At 33.2% G+C, this 19,401-nt stretch overlaps 3 protein-coding genes and 1 long non-coding RNA gene across 5 annotated transcripts; 3 read left to right on the plus strand and 1 right to left on the minus strand.

Annotated features, from left to right (window-relative positions):
• Positions 1–2,497: 2,497 nt before the first annotated feature.
• Positions 2,498–7,250, plus strand: LOC109176210 (haloacid dehalogenase-like hydrolase domain-containing protein At2g33255). Its single transcript, XM_019325668.1, has 5 exons — positions 2,498–2,986; positions 3,125–3,167; positions 4,123–4,183; positions 6,518–6,652; positions 6,764–7,250. The coding sequence occupies exons 1-5, from the start codon at positions 2,542–2,544 to the stop codon at positions 6,926–6,928; spliced, it is 849 nt and encodes a 282-aa protein (XP_019181213.1). The 5' UTR covers positions 2,498–2,541; the 3' UTR covers positions 6,929–7,250.
• Positions 7,251–8,481: 1,231 nt separating this feature from the next.
• LOC109176213 (swi5-dependent recombination DNA repair protein 1 homolog) lies at positions 8,482–9,629 on the plus strand. The gene is made up of 3 exons (XM_019325669.1): positions 8,482–9,040; positions 9,136–9,246; positions 9,308–9,629. The coding sequence occupies exons 1-3, from the start codon at positions 8,513–8,515 to the stop codon at positions 9,476–9,478; spliced, it is 810 nt and encodes a 269-aa protein (XP_019181214.1). The 5' UTR covers positions 8,482–8,512; the 3' UTR covers positions 9,479–9,629.
• Positions 9,630–10,788: 1,159 nt separating this feature from the next.
• LOC109176215 lies at positions 10,789–11,930 on the plus strand. 2 transcript variants are annotated; one of them, XR_002053350.1, is made up of 2 exons: positions 10,789–10,921; positions 11,433–11,930. It is a non-coding gene; the product is annotated as an uncharacterized LOC109176215 (long non-coding RNA). The 2 variants fall into 2 exon arrangements; XR_002053351.1 differs by having other exon boundaries at positions 11,437–11,930.
• Positions 11,931–16,432: 4,502 nt separating this feature from the next.
• On the minus strand, positions 16,433–19,186 carry LOC109176214 (transcription factor MYB24-like). The gene is made up of 3 exons (XM_019325670.1): positions 18,927–19,186; positions 18,386–18,515; positions 16,433–17,210 (listed from the first exon to the last, which is right to left on the minus strand). The coding sequence occupies exons 1-3, from the start codon at positions 19,087–19,089 to the stop codon at positions 16,703–16,705; spliced, it is 801 nt and encodes a 266-aa protein (XP_019181215.1). The 5' UTR covers positions 19,090–19,186; the 3' UTR covers positions 16,433–16,702.
• Positions 19,187–19,401: the final 215 nt, after the last annotated feature.

The following is a 19,401-nucleotide window of genomic DNA, read 5'->3' on the forward strand; positions in this document are numbered from 1 at the left end:
TATAGGAACAAAAACAACTGAGCATGAAGTAAAAGCAGACATGTAATTTCTGCAACTATCAATAGCATAGCCAATGTATGATCGAGATGGGTTGTCTGCGCAGATAAGTAGCACTGTAGCGTTTGGCAGTCCGTATGAAGCTGTATAGAGTGTTCACCTCGTGCCCTTAGCCAAGATAAGACCTCCTTACACGCAAACGCCTCGGCCATAAGCGGGAGAAACAACTCAGGATAGGTGCAATGAAGATTTTTGTAAACTTAAAACAATAGACTTTCATAAATGTTACTAGTGTTTTCTATATGCGATGTGCAAAAATAAGTGTCTAATATTAATACTTTATATTAAAATCATAGATTTATTTAGATTTTAGATATTTATATTATTATAAATAATAATAATAATATAATAATGATGTTTTTTATTTATTTATAAATTTGATATTTATATTTTAGAAAATAATTAACATATAAGTCTAATATGTAATGTGTATATATTGTTATTGAAGAAGAAAAAGATATATTATTGATGTATGTGTATGGTTTTAATAGTGGAACAATAGGGGTATGTTTGTTTAAAAGAATGTAACCAAAAAAAAAGGATATAAATAAATGATCATTCATTAACATTCATTAGATTTTAGGTTATATAATGGATAATGGATTTTAAATAATTTTTTAATAAAATTTCTTTAGAGTTTATAGATTATATAACAATTTACGGGGTGTTTGGCAATTACGGAGTAGTTGATTGTGTTAGTTGATAATTGATAACATTCTGTGTTAATTGTTTTGACTAAGTAATAATATTAACGGTTTGTAATAAGGTGTTTGATAAATTAAGTATTTATAACTAGTTGATTATTGATTATGCATAAAATGACTCATAGTAAGAGTATAATTTTTATATTTTTTTTGAAAAATAAGTGGTAATTCATTAGAAATAAGCCGCAATAATGTCAGGTAGGAAAAGATCCCAATACATAGCAGTAGAATGCTGGTAAGTTGTAGAAGCTAAAGTATGTGCTAAATAATTGTCTGATCTAGAAATAAAATTAAACGAATAGGACTCAAATAAAGACGCAGCTGCTCTGTAGCTATCAATGGCATGGCCGATGTAGGAACGAATTGCAGATAGTGGTGTAGTAAGATAACGTTGTAGCGTCAAACAATCTGTGTATAGCTCTATTGATCGCTCGCCCCGGTCCTTCAACCATGATAAAGCTTCCTTTCATGCGAATGCGTCGGCCATAAGTGGTGAGAAACAATCTGGGAGGGGGTGCACTGAACGCCGCAACATATCCCCCACCTATGTCGAGTAGAATTACACCTACCGTGGCCTTGCCCGTTTCGTGGATGAATCCGGCATCGACACGGCAAATCCTCGGTGGCGGCATGGTTTCCGTAGCAGTCGGCACCCCCGACTGTCCGTGTGGCAGTGGCGGTGGCTCGGCCGGCCCAGGCTGTTCCGATGACGTTCGGGCGTTGGTGGTGAGATGAGTTCGACACCATGCTTGCATGTTTGCAGCGGTAACCGCAAGTAATGTCCTTGATTGCGGAAGAAAGGCGTCCCAAACTGTTCCGTTTCGTGCTCCGCTTAATTTTTAATTTATTTAAGTATACTTCAACTATTATTATTTTTTAATTTTATTTGTTTTATGGCCAAATTGCGAGCATTTGTTGTCTCAAATTCCCACAATAAAAGCAATAACTAAGACTACGAATATCTTTCAGAAAAATTAAAACTAAGAATACTACAACTACGGTAGCAATACACTTATGAACACAAACCCATAATATTAGCAATGGCCAATGGGTCTAAAGGATTTCAATATTTACTTTAAATAAATATTAACAATGCAGAACTAAGGATGAAGGTAATAACGGGTGTGATACTTATTAAGTGACCAAACTCTTGGAAGAAAGAAGCTATGGAGCAATGGAATCTTCCAAATGATGGTGAAGTGAGGAAATGATGAAATAGGGAGGAAATAAGATTGAATTATTGGATTGAAATCTAAATTTAATTAGGTTATGAATTTTTATTTTTATTTTTGAATAAGAGTAATCAAATATTATACTTAATAATTTTGAAATGGAGAGTTTTTTTTTTATTTAATATTAATCAAATATTATACTTAATTTTTAAAAATTTAACTTTTATTCACATTCTTTGTGCCTACCTCCATAAACTAAACATACCTAATTTTAAAGAATTTCTAATTGTCAACAAGGCTAAATATGATATATATTTTAAAGTTAAAAAAATAGCAATCTTTATGAGAATTGAAAAAATACTATTTTTTACTTTTTACTTACTTAAAATTTTGATGATGACATTTTTTCTTGAAATTTACATGATGAAAATAACTCATCTCTAACTACATAAAAAATTGACAAAAAATAAAAGTGTAAAAGTGTAAGAGTGAGAGAATATAGAAATTAAAACTCATGGGAATTTAACGCTATAAATTGACTTTCACCTAGCCCCCAAAACCAAGAAAAGTTTCACCCAATTTACCTGTCTATAACTGCCTTATCGTTCATGCGTTTGGGGCCGACGGTCCCTTCTCCGATATCCGCCATTCGTCGGCGCTTTTCCCAATCACAGATCCATTCACCGACTGTAATGCCATTTCTGCTCCCCAGAACTGCCGTTATCTTCTTCAGTCGCGCAAGGACAATTTCGTCAATGGCAACTTCTACCGCCGCTTCTACAACCATCTCCTGCGCCGCTCCTAAGCCCGCTCGTCTGCGAGGCGTCGTGTTCGACATGGATGGCACCTTGACTGTTCCCGTCATCGACTTCCAGGCCATGTACAGGGCCGTTCTCGGCGAAGAAGAGTACCGTGCCGCCAAGTCGAAGAACCCCTCCGGCATCGACATTCTGCACCACATTGAGAGCTGGAGCCCCGATAAACAGCGGCGTGCTTACGAAATCATTGCCGATTATGAACAGCAAGGCCTCGATCGCCTCCAAATCATGCCCGGTTTGCCCCATCTTTCTAGTTTTCTAGTTTTAGTTGTTTATATATTTATGTATGCGAATAGTTAAATACAATTTTCTTAATGGGTGTGTGTGCCCTTCCCTCTTTGCACATCTTCTAATTGCTTGAATTTTAGTGCAGGTGCATCAGAGCTTTGTGGTTTTCTTGAGTCCAAGAATATCAAGTAAGATTCTCAGTTTCAGTTTTCTAAGCTGTGGCATCTAATTTATTAAGCAAATTCTCATAGCTTGTTCAATATGAATTACTAAATAATTCTGTGAATTCTCTCTTTCTTGGTGTGTAACTTAGTAGTGTGGGTTCACTGTTATTATCTGCTTTGATTTGACAATAACTTCTAGTTATCTGAAAGATAATTTGAATGCCTGATATTTTCCTTGAGCAGAGCTTGTATTGTGGGGATTTACTAGTGCACGTACAATGTTTAAGGGTGTTTTCTAAGCTGTGGCATCTAATTTATTAAGCAAATTCTCATAGCTTGTTCAATATGAATTACTAAATAATTCTGTAAATTCTCTCTTTCTTGGTGTGTAACTTAGTAGTGTGGGTTCAGTTTTCTAAGCTGTGGCATCTAATTTATTAAGCAAATTCTCATAGCTTGTTCAATATGAATTACTAAATAATTCTGTAAATTCTCTCTTTCTTGGTGTGTAACTTAGTAGTGTGTGTTCACTCTTATTATCTGCTTTGATTTGACAATAACTTCTAGTCATCTGAAAGATAATTTGAATGCCTGATATTTTCCTTGAGCAGAGCTTGTATTGAGGGGATTTACTAGTGCGTGTACAATGTTTAAGGGTGTATGTGAAGTTGGTTCTTACTATCAAGGAATCAAGTGTTGTTGTTTTAGAACTTCTGTTACAAATTAGTATAATCTGATTGCAGAAGCATGAATGATACCTGTCTTCTGGTGATTACACTTTATTGACTTGTAGTTTATTAATTTATTCTTGTTTTTGGCTTATAGCAATGATAGGCTTGCTGACTGTTTAAAGAACATAATAATGTGTAAACTCAATATCTGCCATAATTAAGTTCTGTACTTGCAAAAAGAAGGTTTGATTTTCAATATTTCTCCCTCTGTGAAATGGAGGATTTATATTCTTTGGTTTTGTTTGCAGAAGGGGATTAATTACTCGAAATGTCAAAGCAGCTGTAGATTTGTTTCATCAACGCTTTGGGGTGAGTTTTCCTTTCCTTATGCAGCTTGTACATTAATTGACTGGAAGTGCATCACTGTTCTTTGATCTATGTATGTCCTCTGCGTATTAGAAAATACTTGGAACTGCTTAATAGTTAAGAATATTTTGTTAAATCAACTAAGTATTTCAGCAATATAATGTTTTGACTTCTGATGTGTGTAATTGTTGCTTAAGAAAAGTAATATGAGGAACAAAGTAGTAGTGTAAACTTTGAAAATTTGATGGTACAATATGAGTTGAAGATATTGATAATTGGATTTTAGTACAAGTAAAATTGAAGTCTAATTGAATTGATGGAGGTGCATAGTCATTTGGATCACACTTCACTTGGACCATATAAATTGACTCAAATAGTTATTTGAATAATTAGGCGAATGTTATTAATTGGATTAATTATTTTGATTGGTTAGCTACATTAATTTAAGCCAATTACTTTGTGTATTTGCTTGATTAGGAAATTGGTTATAGGTTGATTGACCCATACAATAGCACAATTGCATAATGAAGGAGAAGGGAATGAGTTGTTGTCTCGTTGGTGTATGTGCAATTTTAGTTGGTGGGCCCAATAGTTGTATATGTAGTTTACTGAAGTAATATGTGGTGAAGCATTGAATTTGATCTAATGATTTTTGATTGAATTTGAAGAGGAATAATTATCTTTGATCTTGTGGATTTGTGGACATAATTGTTTCCCTGTGCATTTTGAAAAAAATCTTGCCATTATCTAATATATTCAATATTTAATATTTAATTATTAATATAGAGGTTATATCAAAAAATTTTAAGCCTATTTGAACTCGCCTATTCTCACAACTATAAATAGTGGTGAGAGTATAACAGTTTTAATAGGCTTAAAACATTTTTATATTATCTCTATATTAATAATTAAATATATTAGATAATATCAAGATTTATTCAGAATGCACCGCAACACTATTATGTCCAAATTCACAGTATCAAAGATAATTATTCCTCCTCAATTTTAATTAAAAAATATTAGATATAATCTCACTGGTTAAGCATATCCAAATATATTCATACACCACATATTACTTTGGTAAAATGCATATGCTGATATGCATATATAATAACTATTGGATCCAGCAGCTAAAATTGCACATAGACTAATGAGGCAAAAACAATTCTTTCCCTTCTTCATTACAAGAAAAGTTATATCTAGCAAAATTGCTATGGTTCCAGCTCAGAAAAAAGTATACTTGATTTATGTTGATATTGTTCCTATAATATAAATAAAGAAAAATGAACCTCTGAGTTTATTTTCCCAATGAATGAGATAACAGTTTACAGTTTGACCGAGTTCAGTTTCTCACTCTTTGGCACAAAACCACTGATATAAGTCTTGGTGAGTGGCAATGTGGCAGTTGAGTTTCCTGTGGATCCTTGTGATGGTGTGTAATCTAGTGCTGAATTGAAGGTTTCTGTGGTTATTAATTGTCTATTATATCAGCAGTTAGTTGTCTCTTCAGTGAAGTGGTTTTAGCTGATGCTGCATTTTCTAATTTTCCAAATTTAGCATGTTTTAAAATTAACTCATTGTTAATCCTATCTTATCAGAAATTTTATGATATATTTCCTAATTTTCCAAATTTAGCATGTTTTTCTAATTAACTCATCCTAAGCCCTACTGTATCGGCATTGTTATGACTTATGCAACAGTGTTATTTTCCTGCTTGAATTTCATATCCACAAATTGCTATATGTTCATGTACTCTTGTACACTTTGCCTTAGCGTTCACCACATTACCTCCCAACTCTGTTGTGCAATGATATTTAAGAAGCCAGATTCATTGGAAAAAATCAGTCACTGAGTTGCTTGAAATCATTGGTCTATGTGAGGTTGAAAGCATCAAAGCAGTATATACAGGTGATAGAGATCATTTCCCTTGGGAGAAGAGTTTTCTATGGATCATCTAACTATTATCTTAAGTGGTCTATGTGCCTGTTTCTTCCGTTAAACTTTCAGTGGTGCTGCCTCTATTTTGATGTGCATAAATCACCATTATGGCATAGGAATCGAGTGCTTATATTTATTTATTTTTACTTTTTGGGTTATATATAATATATGGGATGCAAATCTTATTTTGGCTGTAAAAGACAAGAACTGGATTAGGGGTATGAGAATGCATTTGAATTTGATGTGAGCTTCAAAATTTCTTGTTCAACTTGTACATTTACCACTTCTTGATTCTGGTGGATGGCAAATATTTTGTGTTTATTAATTTTGTTTTTTTAAAAATTCATTTCCATGATAAACGTCTTGAGATTTAACCTTAAGATCTGTATTTTTATACAGATGACATTTGCCCCTGCACTAAGTAGGGAATTTCGTCCTTACAAACCAGATCCAGCCCCATTGCTTCATATCTGTGCTACTTGGGATATTCAGCCTAATGAAGTGATGATGATAGGAGATAGCCTTAAAGATGATGTAAGTCATTTTATTCATTGCTTTGTGGGCTTTTGTGCCTTAAAAACAAAAACAATAATGTTCTGCAGATGATTTGAGTATTATTTGCAATTGATATGTTCTTTATTGCAGGTTGGCTGTGGGAAACGGGCTGGAGCATTTGCTTGCTTGCTTGATGAAACCGGGAGGTATAATTCTCCAGAATATGCGAATGTTGAATTTCAACCAGATTACAAGGTCTCTTCTCTTCTGGAAGTTCGTTCGTTGCTAGACACAAATTTTGACCTGACACCTTGATTTCCGAAATCCTGTGATTTCTTCATCTAAGGAGAGGCATTGAGAGTAACTCCAAAGATACTGGATGTGTTTGTATCTTAACCATGCATAGTTCATAGTGATAGAGCAAAAGCAGACCCGCTTAATTGGGTTGGTGTTCATAGTAGAAGTTCAATATACAAATTTTAGCTTCTTGATGTTTTGCTTGGGACATGAAGATTTTCCAGATAGCCCTGTATTATTGCTTGGGACACTTTCCAGGTGACTTGCTTGATGCAATTCATTCCAATTGTACATGTATTTTGAATCTTTGATCGAATATAGTTTTCAAGATTATGGGATATATGTGTCATCCTTTGAAGTGTTTAATACTTGCAACGAATAAATATCTTTTGTACTATATTCATAAATTGTATGATTTACTATACTCGTAATATAATATCATTCGATTGATAAATGTCGATAAAAATATTTTGACTTTACGTGATTGAGTTTGTTGGATTTGATGGATTCTCAACCTTTTCGGTCTGTCTCAATGTGATTGAGTTTGTTGCATTAAATGTAGTTATTGGGAGACCAATACATGTGCTATTGGGTGGTTTTCTCCTTAGCAAATTCATAGCTTGGTTTATTCATTTATGGTGAATTGGTAATCCCCTAATGACTTTCATTCTCTTTTCTTTATAGACATAGAAAAAAAAAAGACATATTAACTTAAAGTAAGCTAGTTAATTCTTATAGTTTTCAAAATGAGCCAATTCATTATTATAGAATCTAGGTTTTTTTATTTTTTTATTTTATTTTTTATTTTTTTATTATATAATATAATTCTTCATATGAACTTAAATATGAGTTAAGCAATTTGAGCCAATGTTCAACAAGTGGGTAATAACTTGTTTATGAATAATGGATACACGAATTGTATTTTTGAGAATACATACTCTTTTTTGCTTGTTTACGCAAAAAAATAAAAGAGAGAAATGTTACTCATTATTTTTAAAATTAATGATTAATCAACATATGCTTAACACACTCTTAATAAGAAGTAAAAGTGGCTATTACTTTAGCGACCAAGTAAAAATTCGACTCTCACCAACATCTTGAAGTTAGGATTTCCCAGGTTAGAGTTTGGATCTTTGGATTCCCGACTTTTACCAACATTTTGAAGCTAGGATACCTCAGGTTAGAGTTTGGGCCTTTGAGTTCCCGACTTTTACCAACATTTTGAAGCTAGGGTACCCCATGTTAGAGTTTGGGCCTTTGGGTTCTTTAAAAATGCGGAGATTAATTTCTTGTGCACGCAATCAAATAACATAAATTAATTAAGAGGCTATTTAAATGACTCGTAAAATTTTGGAGATTTAAGATTAATCTAGCTTAGTTGTGACATTAAAAGAATAGGCCAAAGATTTACCAATGTTATGTCAAAAGATTTCTGAAAAATCTTTATTGCCACATGTCACAAAGTTATTGGGGAATACCCACCTGAAAAAAAAACTGTCAAGAACAGAATTGGTTGATTTATGACTTGAATTTCTTGTTATATAAACCCCAAATTCCATACTCACCAGCTCTCTGCATAGTTTGAAAATAAAGACACCAAAGATGATTTGCTCTCGAGAAAGACAAGAAAAGGAAGAAGAATCCAATTCTGAGATGTTTCAGGAAAACAACGTTCAAGAAGAAGAAGAAGAAGAGGAGGATGAAAGATTCGATTCCGGCGGCGGCGCTATCCACCAACACCACCCCATCTCCGCCGCCAAACACCGCCCCACCACCAAAACCCCCGACAAATGCACCGCCTGTGGCTGCTCCATGAAACGCCCATCCCCCTCTCTCCAAGAACCCTCCCCCAAAAGGCTCTCTCTGCTTCCACCCTCCCCTTCTCTTCTCTACCGGAGCCTCTCCGAACCAATTGATTCTCTGGGTATACTCAACGCCGAGAATTCCAAGATTGCACCATCTCCGGTGAAGAATTCTGAGTCTCGGGATCGGCCGCCAATCCCTCCTCTCCATAGATCTTTATCTGACCCCACCGTCGCATTAGAGTTCCGGCCGCCGCTTGTCCCCTCTCCGCCTAGACCCATCAAATCCCCACCTAGCAGCTCCGCTCAAGGGAGTCCCAATACCAAGGTTAACACTAATAACTATATATTCTCTGAAAATTGATCCAAAAATCTTAACTACCAATATAATATAATACTTTTTGATTCTGGGACAAATTGCAGAGGCTTAAGAGGATGAAAGATAGACTGGGACAGATGAGACAATGGTGGGATCAAGTGTTGCAAGAAGAAGAAGATGAAGATTCCTATGCCGCAGAAGATAACAACTCAAAGGTCTGATTTTCTTCAATTCTTTAATCTTAAAACCCATGATTTATTGTGCAAAATCATGCAGGAGGAAGAGAAGGGAGAGGAGGCGAAAACGACGTCGTCATCCGCGGGGGAGGAATCAGTGTGGGTGGAGGAGAAAGGTGGGGAGGGCTTAGTGATCCACTTCAAGTGTCCATGCAAGAAAGGCTATGAGATCCTTCTTTCTGGAAACAAATGCTACTACAAACTCATGTAGTACTCTTCATCTTCAAAGTTTTGATCCATTTTCTGTGTAATTCATTTTCAATTCCTGGTTCAATCCACTGTGTAGTTGAATTGATTTCTTCAAAGTTTTGATCCAAAACACACTTTATAATCTTTCAATTTTCAAACTACTTTTAGTCCAACTGTTCTTATTTTGTGAAAATTTTATCAGATCTCACTCACCCTACTGCGTTTAATGGCATTCTGAACTAAAAACAATTGAGATAAGTTATGTGGCCAAATGTGTTGATTAATTAACAATTAAATTCGAAATGCTCATATAAACTGATAACTAAATTCGAAATTAGTGACACAACAAATATGGGGATGTTCAAAGGAGAAGGTAAAAGCTATTTGGTTGTTCATACCTCCAATTCATAAATTTAGGGAAAATAATTTGCACATAGCTAGGAACATACATTATTATTATTATTATTATTATTATTATTATTATTATTTTAAATACTCGTGATTCTTTAGAACATACATTATATTGATGCAGGCTTGCATAGGTTGCAAATTTAATTTAAAACTACTAATTTTTGTAAATAACTACTTTAAAAAAATATTAGTCAAATATCACGTATTAATTAGTGAATAAATGTTTAAAAAGAAAAAAAATAAATAAAATCATAAAGAGAAGCATGCAATATAAATAATCAATACATTATGCACAAAGGAAAAAAAAAATTAAAAAATTGCAAGCCTATAAAAAAATAAATACAATATACAAATTATTATATTTAACGAGAGAATTTAAATGCGTTAACAATCTAAAAGGTAAAAAGAGGAGAATGATCATTTGAATATACTTTGAAAACATTGACTCTTTGTGCTTCAAAGAAACTATGTATAAACAAATACTACATTGTAATAGAGTTAATAGTACTAAAAAAAAAAGAGAATTTATAAATGTACAACTTAACACTACAAATGATTACATGAACACTTTTATATAATTTTAGATTAGTTAGATATAATTTTAAGGAATTTCTAAAGTGATAATCAACATTGATGTTTTTTGTATTGTGTGGATCATAGTTCATACAGCTGTATGAACTATACTATCAAATAATATACATTCAATATACAAATAATGTATTTTTAGTATATTAAAAATGTACATTATATTAAAAAAAATATATTATTTAAATATTAAAAATATATTATTTTATATAATGTACCTTCAGTACACGAATAATGTACTTTTAATTATGATCTACGCAGAAGTCCACATAATTTGCCGCTACTACTTTAGTAGATTTCTCCTGAATAATTTTACAGTTTTAGCCTAATATTCAAACAGCCCAAAATTCAGCCCATAGCGGAATCTCCTTATAAGAAGCTGAACAATACACTCTCCGCCGGCGAAGATCATCTTCTTCCATTTCGTTTCTTCCCAGAGATCCTATCCTCACGGTGCCGCTGCCTCTAGGTATTCTCTATCTTCTCTCTCCTCCACTCTCTTATGCATTTTTTTTTTTTTTTTCGTTTCTGTAATTTGGTGGGTAATCTAGCATTCTATTCCTCTTTCAAAGCTTCTTGTCATCAATGATGAGTGAGTTATGGGTTCAAATCCAAGAATACATCCATCCAAGAAACACCCTTTCACCAATCTAGCTACTTCCTTTGGTCCCCCATCAAAGGGTTGTATTTTTTTTTCTTCTCCAAGTAAACGAAAATTTACAAAAAGGAATTGAACAATCTGATCTATAACTTTCATATGTTAATTTGTTTGGAAATTGATGTAATGGGTTTTGATGTTTTGACCAAAATTTGTCGTTTTTAGTTTGTATTGTCATTGTTACTGTTATGAGTGATGAGTGATATTAATGTTGTAGAGTAGCAGTCACTGAAAAGAGAAATTGGTAGCCCTTTTCACTTAGTACTTTTCAATTGGTAGCTTTGTGTTATAGCCACACTAATTAGTGTAGCAATATTGCTAGTCAGAATGGAAACCCTAGGCTCATTAGATGCATCAGATGAATATCCTCCCACTAGAATCCTGGTGCGCCCAAATAGGAAGCCTCGCATTGTGATAGAAGACTATATGCCTGCTCTGGAAGCGTATCTGCCCAGAGAAGCGGAACCAATTGATATGAATTTGATACGGGAAATCAACGAGAGATTGGCATCTATGATGGAAGATGTGAGGGTGATGAAGCGGCGGCTGACTCGAATCATGATACTGCAGTTGCTTTGCTTGTTGGTTGCAATATCTGGGTTGGTTGTCAAACTGTTTAGGAAGTAGTAAGTAGCAGTGTTGTATCATATTGGCAGAGTTTTTATGGGATGTGTTGTGTAGCTTAACATGAGTCATTTGTTAATCTTGAAATGACCCTGCTAGGATGTATGTGGAGATTTGAGATGTAAGAATGACTATCTTCTGTTAATAGTAGCAGTTTGCTGACCTTAATTGTGCAATGGACTTGGCTGCTTCTGTATTTGCTTTTCTTTCATTGCCTAGTTTTCATTTGGACATTCCTAGGTTGAGATATGGTCAAAATACCGAACAGTGCTTGGTTTTGGACTGTAAGTTTGAAACTTCAACTTCAAGGACGATTCCGACCACTGTGGCTTCCTTTTAGGTTTTGATATATTTATAAGAGTTGTAGCCCTTTGAGTCTTCTTTCCAATGGAACATAAAACACTTAATTTGGATATTTCTAGGTCGAGATATGGTCCAAAGACCAAGCTGTGGTCATGTTATGCAAGAATTTCAACTCTTTGATATTTTGCTCCACCTTTGTCTTGGTTTGCCCATATGATCAAAACCATTGAAAACACCACTCTTAGGCTTCCTTAGGCTTCCTTGTAAGTGTTGCATCCATCTCTATAGCTTCATGTTTGGATCCCTTGGACTTCAAATGCATCCAAATTGCTCCAAAATTCTCCACTTCTACTCAAAGGTGATGCATTGTGCCTAATTGGTCAAATGAGCAAACTAAGGATCATTTTGAACATCATTGTGACACTTCATAAGAAAAATAAGGCTAAGTATAAGGTAGATATGGGGTATAAATATGAACAATTATGCACTTATCACTTTCGTTCTTGCGTGGTCAGGGACTGCGGGGGTTTGTTGATGGAACGGTCTCGTGTCCGGAGTTACTGGTTGCTCCCGCCGCGGATACTGATGCCGCCATCGTTCCCAATTCATCGTTGACGGCGCGGGCTTCCAGGCTTCAACAAGACCAGGCCATCTTATCAATGTTGATCTCCGATGACGGGGCGGGCTTTCAGGCTTCAACAAGACCAGGCCATCTTATCAATGTTGATCTCCTCTCTATATGAGGAGGTCATGCACTTAGCGGTCGGAAAGGCAACATCGCGGTAGCTTTGGCTCTCCGTTGAGCAGTCCTTGGGTTCGGCTACACGGGCCGGGGCGACCTTGTGGTCCCATGACACCAACTTGAACTCTCACATGGGAGCTTGGGGTTCGAGCCTCAGTAGAGGTGCTATTGATTCTCTGCTTCAGTAGGTTGAGAAAGTAGTTATGAGCAGATACTGCATTGTAATAGAGTTAATAGTATTCAAAAAAAAATTGAGTTTTTTAATGATATATTTTTTATACACTAATTTTATTTGAAAAAAAAAAAGAGAAAAATAAATTTAAGGAGAAAAAAATAGGAATTGCTTATTGGTACATAACTACACACCATTGTCTATGATATAATTCTTCAAGTTAAAGAATTTTTATAAAAACTTTTTGAGTTTTAGGGTCTAATTGTGTTGTTATCCATTTGCAAAATATTTAATTAGTAATACATTGGCTTGATTTGATATGAGGAGATGAATAAAGGCAACAATATTAGCTTTGATGGTGGATCTGCCAAGACTTTGGCGGATTCACCAATTTTGGCGTTGTTGACCACTTGGCGTTTTGACTTGGTCAACAACAAAACTAAAACTAATAATTATATTATAATAATTATTATAATTATTATAACAACAACAACAATAATAATAATAATAATAATAATAATAATAATAATAATTTCGTATTATTATAATAGTTATTGTAGCAATGTCCTTATATGTCTTTTTACACCTCAACCGCTAATATAAGCACTTAGTTTTACCAAACATTTTTTTTACAACCCGCTAATACAATCCGTTATCTGATAATCACTAACACAATCTGCTATCGCTAACCACTGATAACTAAACAAGTCCATTGTGTAAAAATTACGGTGGTAAAACAAAGATTTATCATCTTTTAAAATTTAAATTGATTGGGAGTTCAATGGATGAGTGTATGACATCAACATGACATAACAAATTTTATAAAAGTAAAAGGAATAAGGTTCAAATTGGTCACTGAACGTAACCTGAAAATGCAATTAGGCCACTGAACGAAAAAAAAAGTGCAATTAGGCCACTGAACACTCCAAAAATGTGCAATTTCACCTGATAGCAGGTTACCCTCAATTTTAGCAGGTTATCTGCTTACGTAGCAGCTGAGTTGGCATTTTTAATAAATTTTAATTAATTTTTAATTTTTAATAAATTTTAATAATAACTTTTTATTAAATTTTTTTAAAACAATAAAAATGACTTTATTTTATTTTTTATTTAATTTTTTCCAATTTTTTATAAAATTTATTATTAAAATTAATTATTAAAAATTATTTAAAAATTATTAAAAATGCCAACTAAGTTGCCACGTAAGCAGGTAATCTGCTAAAATTGATGGTAACTTGCTATCCGGTAAAATTGCATACGTTTGGAGAGTTCAGTGGCCTAATTGCACATTTTTTGAGTGTTCAATGGCCTAATTGCACTTTTTTTTTTTCGTTCAGTGGCCTAATTGCATTTTCAGGTTACGTTCAGTGCCAATTTGAACCTTATTCCAAAGTAAAATATGGCAAAAGTCAAATAAATTCTAAAACATTTTTTTTAAAATATAATTAAGTCATTAAACTAAAAAATTTCAAAGAAACACTGGAACTCTAAAAAAAAATAATGCAATTATATTTTTTTTTATATACCTATTCTTGTAAGTAAAAAAATAATGCAATTAGATTTTTTTTATACCTATTCTTGTAAGTAAAAATCAAGTTATCCATTACCTAAGATGTTCAAATAAAAAATTGTTTGATGTGATAACAACACTAGCATCACCACCCATGGATTTTTGGGGTGAGTTGGATGAAAGAGATAAGAGAGGATAAAGAAGAGATTTGATTAAAGTTACATGGTGTTTGGTTGGAATGAAAGTTTTAGGGTGGAAATAAATTGTATTCGGTGGTAAAAGAATATGGTAAGAATAAAGTAGGAATTTAAATTATATTGGCTTTGTTTGGCAAATCAGCGGTAGCGGTTAGCATTAGCGGATCATATTAGCGGTTCACAAATAGCGGATTGTATTAGCGAGTTTGACCAGCAGATTGTATCAGCGGTTTGTAAAAGATGTTTGATAAAATTAGCTGTTTAGATTAGCGGCTAACATGTAAAAAGATCTAAAAGGACATTCATAACAATAATAATAATATTATTATTATTAACTTCATTATGTAATAATAAAATAAAAAATAAATAATACTACCTAACAAGATCAAAATAATAATAATTATAACAAGACAACAACAACTATTATAATAATAACAACAACAACAACAATAATAATAAGAGAAATAGGGGGTTGAACTCCTCTATAAAAGGAGTTCAACTCCCCTATTTCCAAACCTTCCCCATCTGATGTGTTCCCACATCGAATGGGGAAGGCGAAAGGAGCCTGAGGCTCATTTATTTAAATGAGCCTTAGGCTCTTGTGTTATTACTTAATTTTTTATTTTTTTTTTATATGGTAGAGGGCGTTTTGGGGAAGGAAAATCCTTACCCAAAACGCTAACCGTAAATGCTGCACTTTGCAACGTTTGGGATTTCAGCGGTTTGCTCTAAACCGCTGCTCCAAATCGCTGACTAACCAAACAAAGTTTTTGGCCTTTTGACGTGGTCAAAACGCCAAAAACGGCGAATTTGCCAAAATTTTGTCGGATCCGTCATTAACCAAATAAGTCCATTGTTTGGTAGGAAACCGCCTTAGTGGTTTTTTTTTTTTTTTTTTTTTTTTTTTTTTTTTTTTTTTTTTTTTTTAAGATCCATTGGAAAAAATAGAGACAAGTTATGAATGTAATTGCAATTTTGATTTTTTTTTTTGAAATACTTTTATACTTTCTTAAATATTTTCAGTCTAAAAAATCTAAGTCCCATCACCGAGGTTTGAACCTATAACTATCTATTTGGATGAGCAATCGGGATGCTATCATACTACATGGTAGTTGACTAATTGTAATTTTGATAATAAGACATCTTATATTCAATTTCCTATCCTTTTTTTTTTTTTGGAAAGGAAAACAGGAACATTCATTATTGTAGATCCAAAACTCAAAGCATTACAATTGAGATCGGAAGGGTAATTACGTCACTCCATGCAACCTGGGGAAATTATACATGACAATGTTCCATAGTGCATTATGTATTGTAGCTAACATATTATGTCTCTGCAATTAACAGATTATATGCATGTCAATAAATTAAAAGTACATAATATGTTAACGGTAGGCATTTAATATGCACTTAACATCTTATGTGCCTATAGTTAACAAATTATGTGTTTTAAATTTATTTACATGCACATAATTTATTAACTGAAGATACATAATATATTAACAGCATACACATAATTTTTGGTCCAAAGTTCACAATACAAGGTAGACCCTATTCCATGGTGTAACGATTGATGCAACCTGGGATAGAAACAAACTCATAGGCTAATATGTGAGTAGTCTGATTCGCAATCGCTTAACAAACATAAAGAAAACCTGAATAAAATACATCATCATTTCTTTAATATTAGAAGCTGTTCAAGTTTATTAGCACCTGTCAAACACAAAAGAAAAGTTGTGATTATATTAAAGACTAATTTAAGTGTTTGATGGTATTTGGCAAAGGAAATTTTACAGCTTGGTTATTAATTCATATGATAATTCTTCCTTGACAACATGAGTGGTCACCACTGAGCTGTTTTAACAGCAAAACAGTGTCACAAAACTACAGTACCAGAATAATGTCTCAAAGAGACACAAACATTGTATTGGTTGAGACCCTTCTTTGGCTCCCAACTAATTAACTTCACACTAAAGGGACCAGAAAAACCAAAACTCAAAAGGGTAAATTGAAGTGATTTATTTTCATTTCTTGATTATTAGGATCAGTAGAAAGGAGCAGCAATAGGTTGCAGGCTGCAGATTTTATTTGCTGCACTCACAGCACAGAAATTGCCCTGAAACTCATCCAAATTCCACAGCCCATCCCACATGATAGAGTCCTGATTATCATTTGAGGATAATAAGGCCTCTGGCAATGATGGTATATAGCCATTCATGAGTGAGAAGAAGAAGCCCTGATCTTGATCTGGGTAAAAAACACCTCCCTGACCCTGAGGGATGACAGTTGGGGCTGTCACTCTGGTTTCATTGTTTTCATCAAATAACAAAGGTTTGACCTTTTTGGTGTCTGTTTGATGAATGTTGTACTGTTGTTGTTGTTGTTGTTGAAGCTGTTGCAGGTGAAACTGCTGCTTTCTGAGAAGGCGGGCTCGCGATTTCTCGGTGTTGTCTGCTGCAGAGCTCTTGGCCTTCTTCTTGAAATGAGTCCTCCAGTAGTTCTTGATCTCATTGTCTGTTCTTCCTGGCAAGCTTCTTGCAATTGTTGACCACCTATGACACAGTTTTTGCTTGTCAGTCAAAGGTTGTTGTATTGGACAATTGGTATATATAAGCTATGCTTTTAGACTAGACCAATTAACCTGGCCCGATGGTTATACCATGGACCAGGGTCGACCTTACATTGCGGATCCTTATTAAAGAATTGTGTCTACAGTGAACATATTATGTGTTTTTAGTTAATAAATTATGTGTCTGTAAATAGATTGAAGACAAATCATCTTGATTAGTGTGAATGATCGTGCAGACACTTAATAGTTAATAGTTAACTGCAGGTACACAATTTGAATATTATTTTAGACCAGAATTCACAATAAAAGGTGGAACCTGATCCATGTATAATTTGCCCACCTGGCCAAATAACTACAAAGTCTCAGTAAACATTGCTTATCACTATGTTGAACATTTAATACTGTTTGAATGAACTCATTTTTAGTTTATTCTGACTTAATTAACACTAGTTGATATATATTATATTTTCAGTTTTATTTATATTTATATTAAATTAGATCAACATATGAAAAAATAAATTATGACATCTTTTAAAATGCTTTGAGTTTATTTCTAGAAGCTACTTCATAGAGTTTTTTTTTTTTTTTTTTTTTTTTTAAATATTAAAAAAAGGTAAAAATAAGAAAAATAATTTATGATCCACCAAGAAAAATTTTTACTTATCATATCCGAATCATTAAAATAAGACTCTAAAAGTATAATCTTATTTTAAATACTTTTTTAGAGTCTTAATGAGTGATTCATGATCCACCAAGGTGATCTAGACATTACCATAATGAAGATTTAATTCAAATTTAATGAATATTTTAATGATGGACATCATCATTCATCATAGAATTTATTACAATTAAATGTGATGCACATGTCTAGTTTTGAGTCTCATCATGCTCAGTTAGCCTTAGCTAGTTTCTGCAAATATAATTTGTTAATTGTGCTTACTATATATATTGTAAGAAACATTTAAAAATTATTTAAAACGAATTTGGATATAAGTTTGTCTAGAATTGATTAACAAAACTAAGACAATTAATAAATTATTAATGTATTATGATGATTATATCAAAAGAATTAATTTATTTTACTATCAATATAATTGATACCGAATTACCGATCATAAAATTTTTAACTGATAAAAAGATCAGATCCAAAAATCTTACCTATTTCCCCATTTAGCATGTAACTCAATAATGATTCTCTCTTCATGAGGTGTTATTTGCCCTCTCTTGAGGTCTGGTCTCAAGTAATTCACCCATCTCAACCTACAACTTTTTCCATTTCTCTTCAACCCTATCCATGCAAAGATGAAGAACAAAAAAGTTAAAAATCAAATTTCTTGAAAATGAAAATATTCTTTGAAATTGTTTGACTTAAATGAAAAAATATATAAAAACATTAAATGAACTATTCAAAAACAATACAATTTTAAAAGTAACTAGTACGCATTTCAGTCAAAATCCTGACGCATACAAGCTATAAAAAAACAGTTAAAATACGATATGTTGAAATCCTATCTATCAATAGAAACTGGTAGCTACAACTTGATTTAATTTGGCTTGTAGCTAGCCACCCACATGCAACAAATTCAATTAAAGATAGAATTTTTTCAAGAAAAGATACAACATATTACATATATAACAAGCAAGTGTGATTAATATATATATATATATATATATATATATATATATATATATATATTACCTTGAAGCTTAGCAACAGAGTTCCACCTCCCTTCACCATGCAACTTGACATATTGAATAAGCAATCTGTCTTCTTCAGCAGTCCATGGCCCTTTCCTCCACCCTTCATTTAACACCCCCCACCCCATCATTTCTTCTGCTGCTACCATCATCCCTATAGACATATTATATATATTCTATAATATATAACCCTTTAATTTGGATCTTATAAGGTAATAAGCTTTACTTACTTATTACCTTTGTGTCTCTCCTCAAGAAATTCTATATGACATAATGTGTTGGGGGGCTTGTTTCATATTTATATTTGGAACCAAACCCCTTTACTAATCACTTCATTCCATCTATCAATTCTTTTTCTTTTCTTTAATCTCTTAATAAATGTCATTTTCATATGATCACCCCTCAGCTCTCACAGAATGATCTGTATTATGCCATTTTGCTTTTCAAATTTTACCAAAACACCCTTCTCATAAAAT

This window comes from Ipomoea nil, unplaced genomic scaffold (assembly GCF_001879475.1).
Source record: "Ipomoea nil cultivar Tokyo-kokei standard unplaced genomic scaffold, Asagao_1.1 scaffold0688, whole genome shotgun sequence".
Classification (NCBI taxonomy): domain Eukaryota; kingdom Viridiplantae; phylum Streptophyta; class Magnoliopsida; order Solanales; family Convolvulaceae; genus Ipomoea; species Ipomoea nil.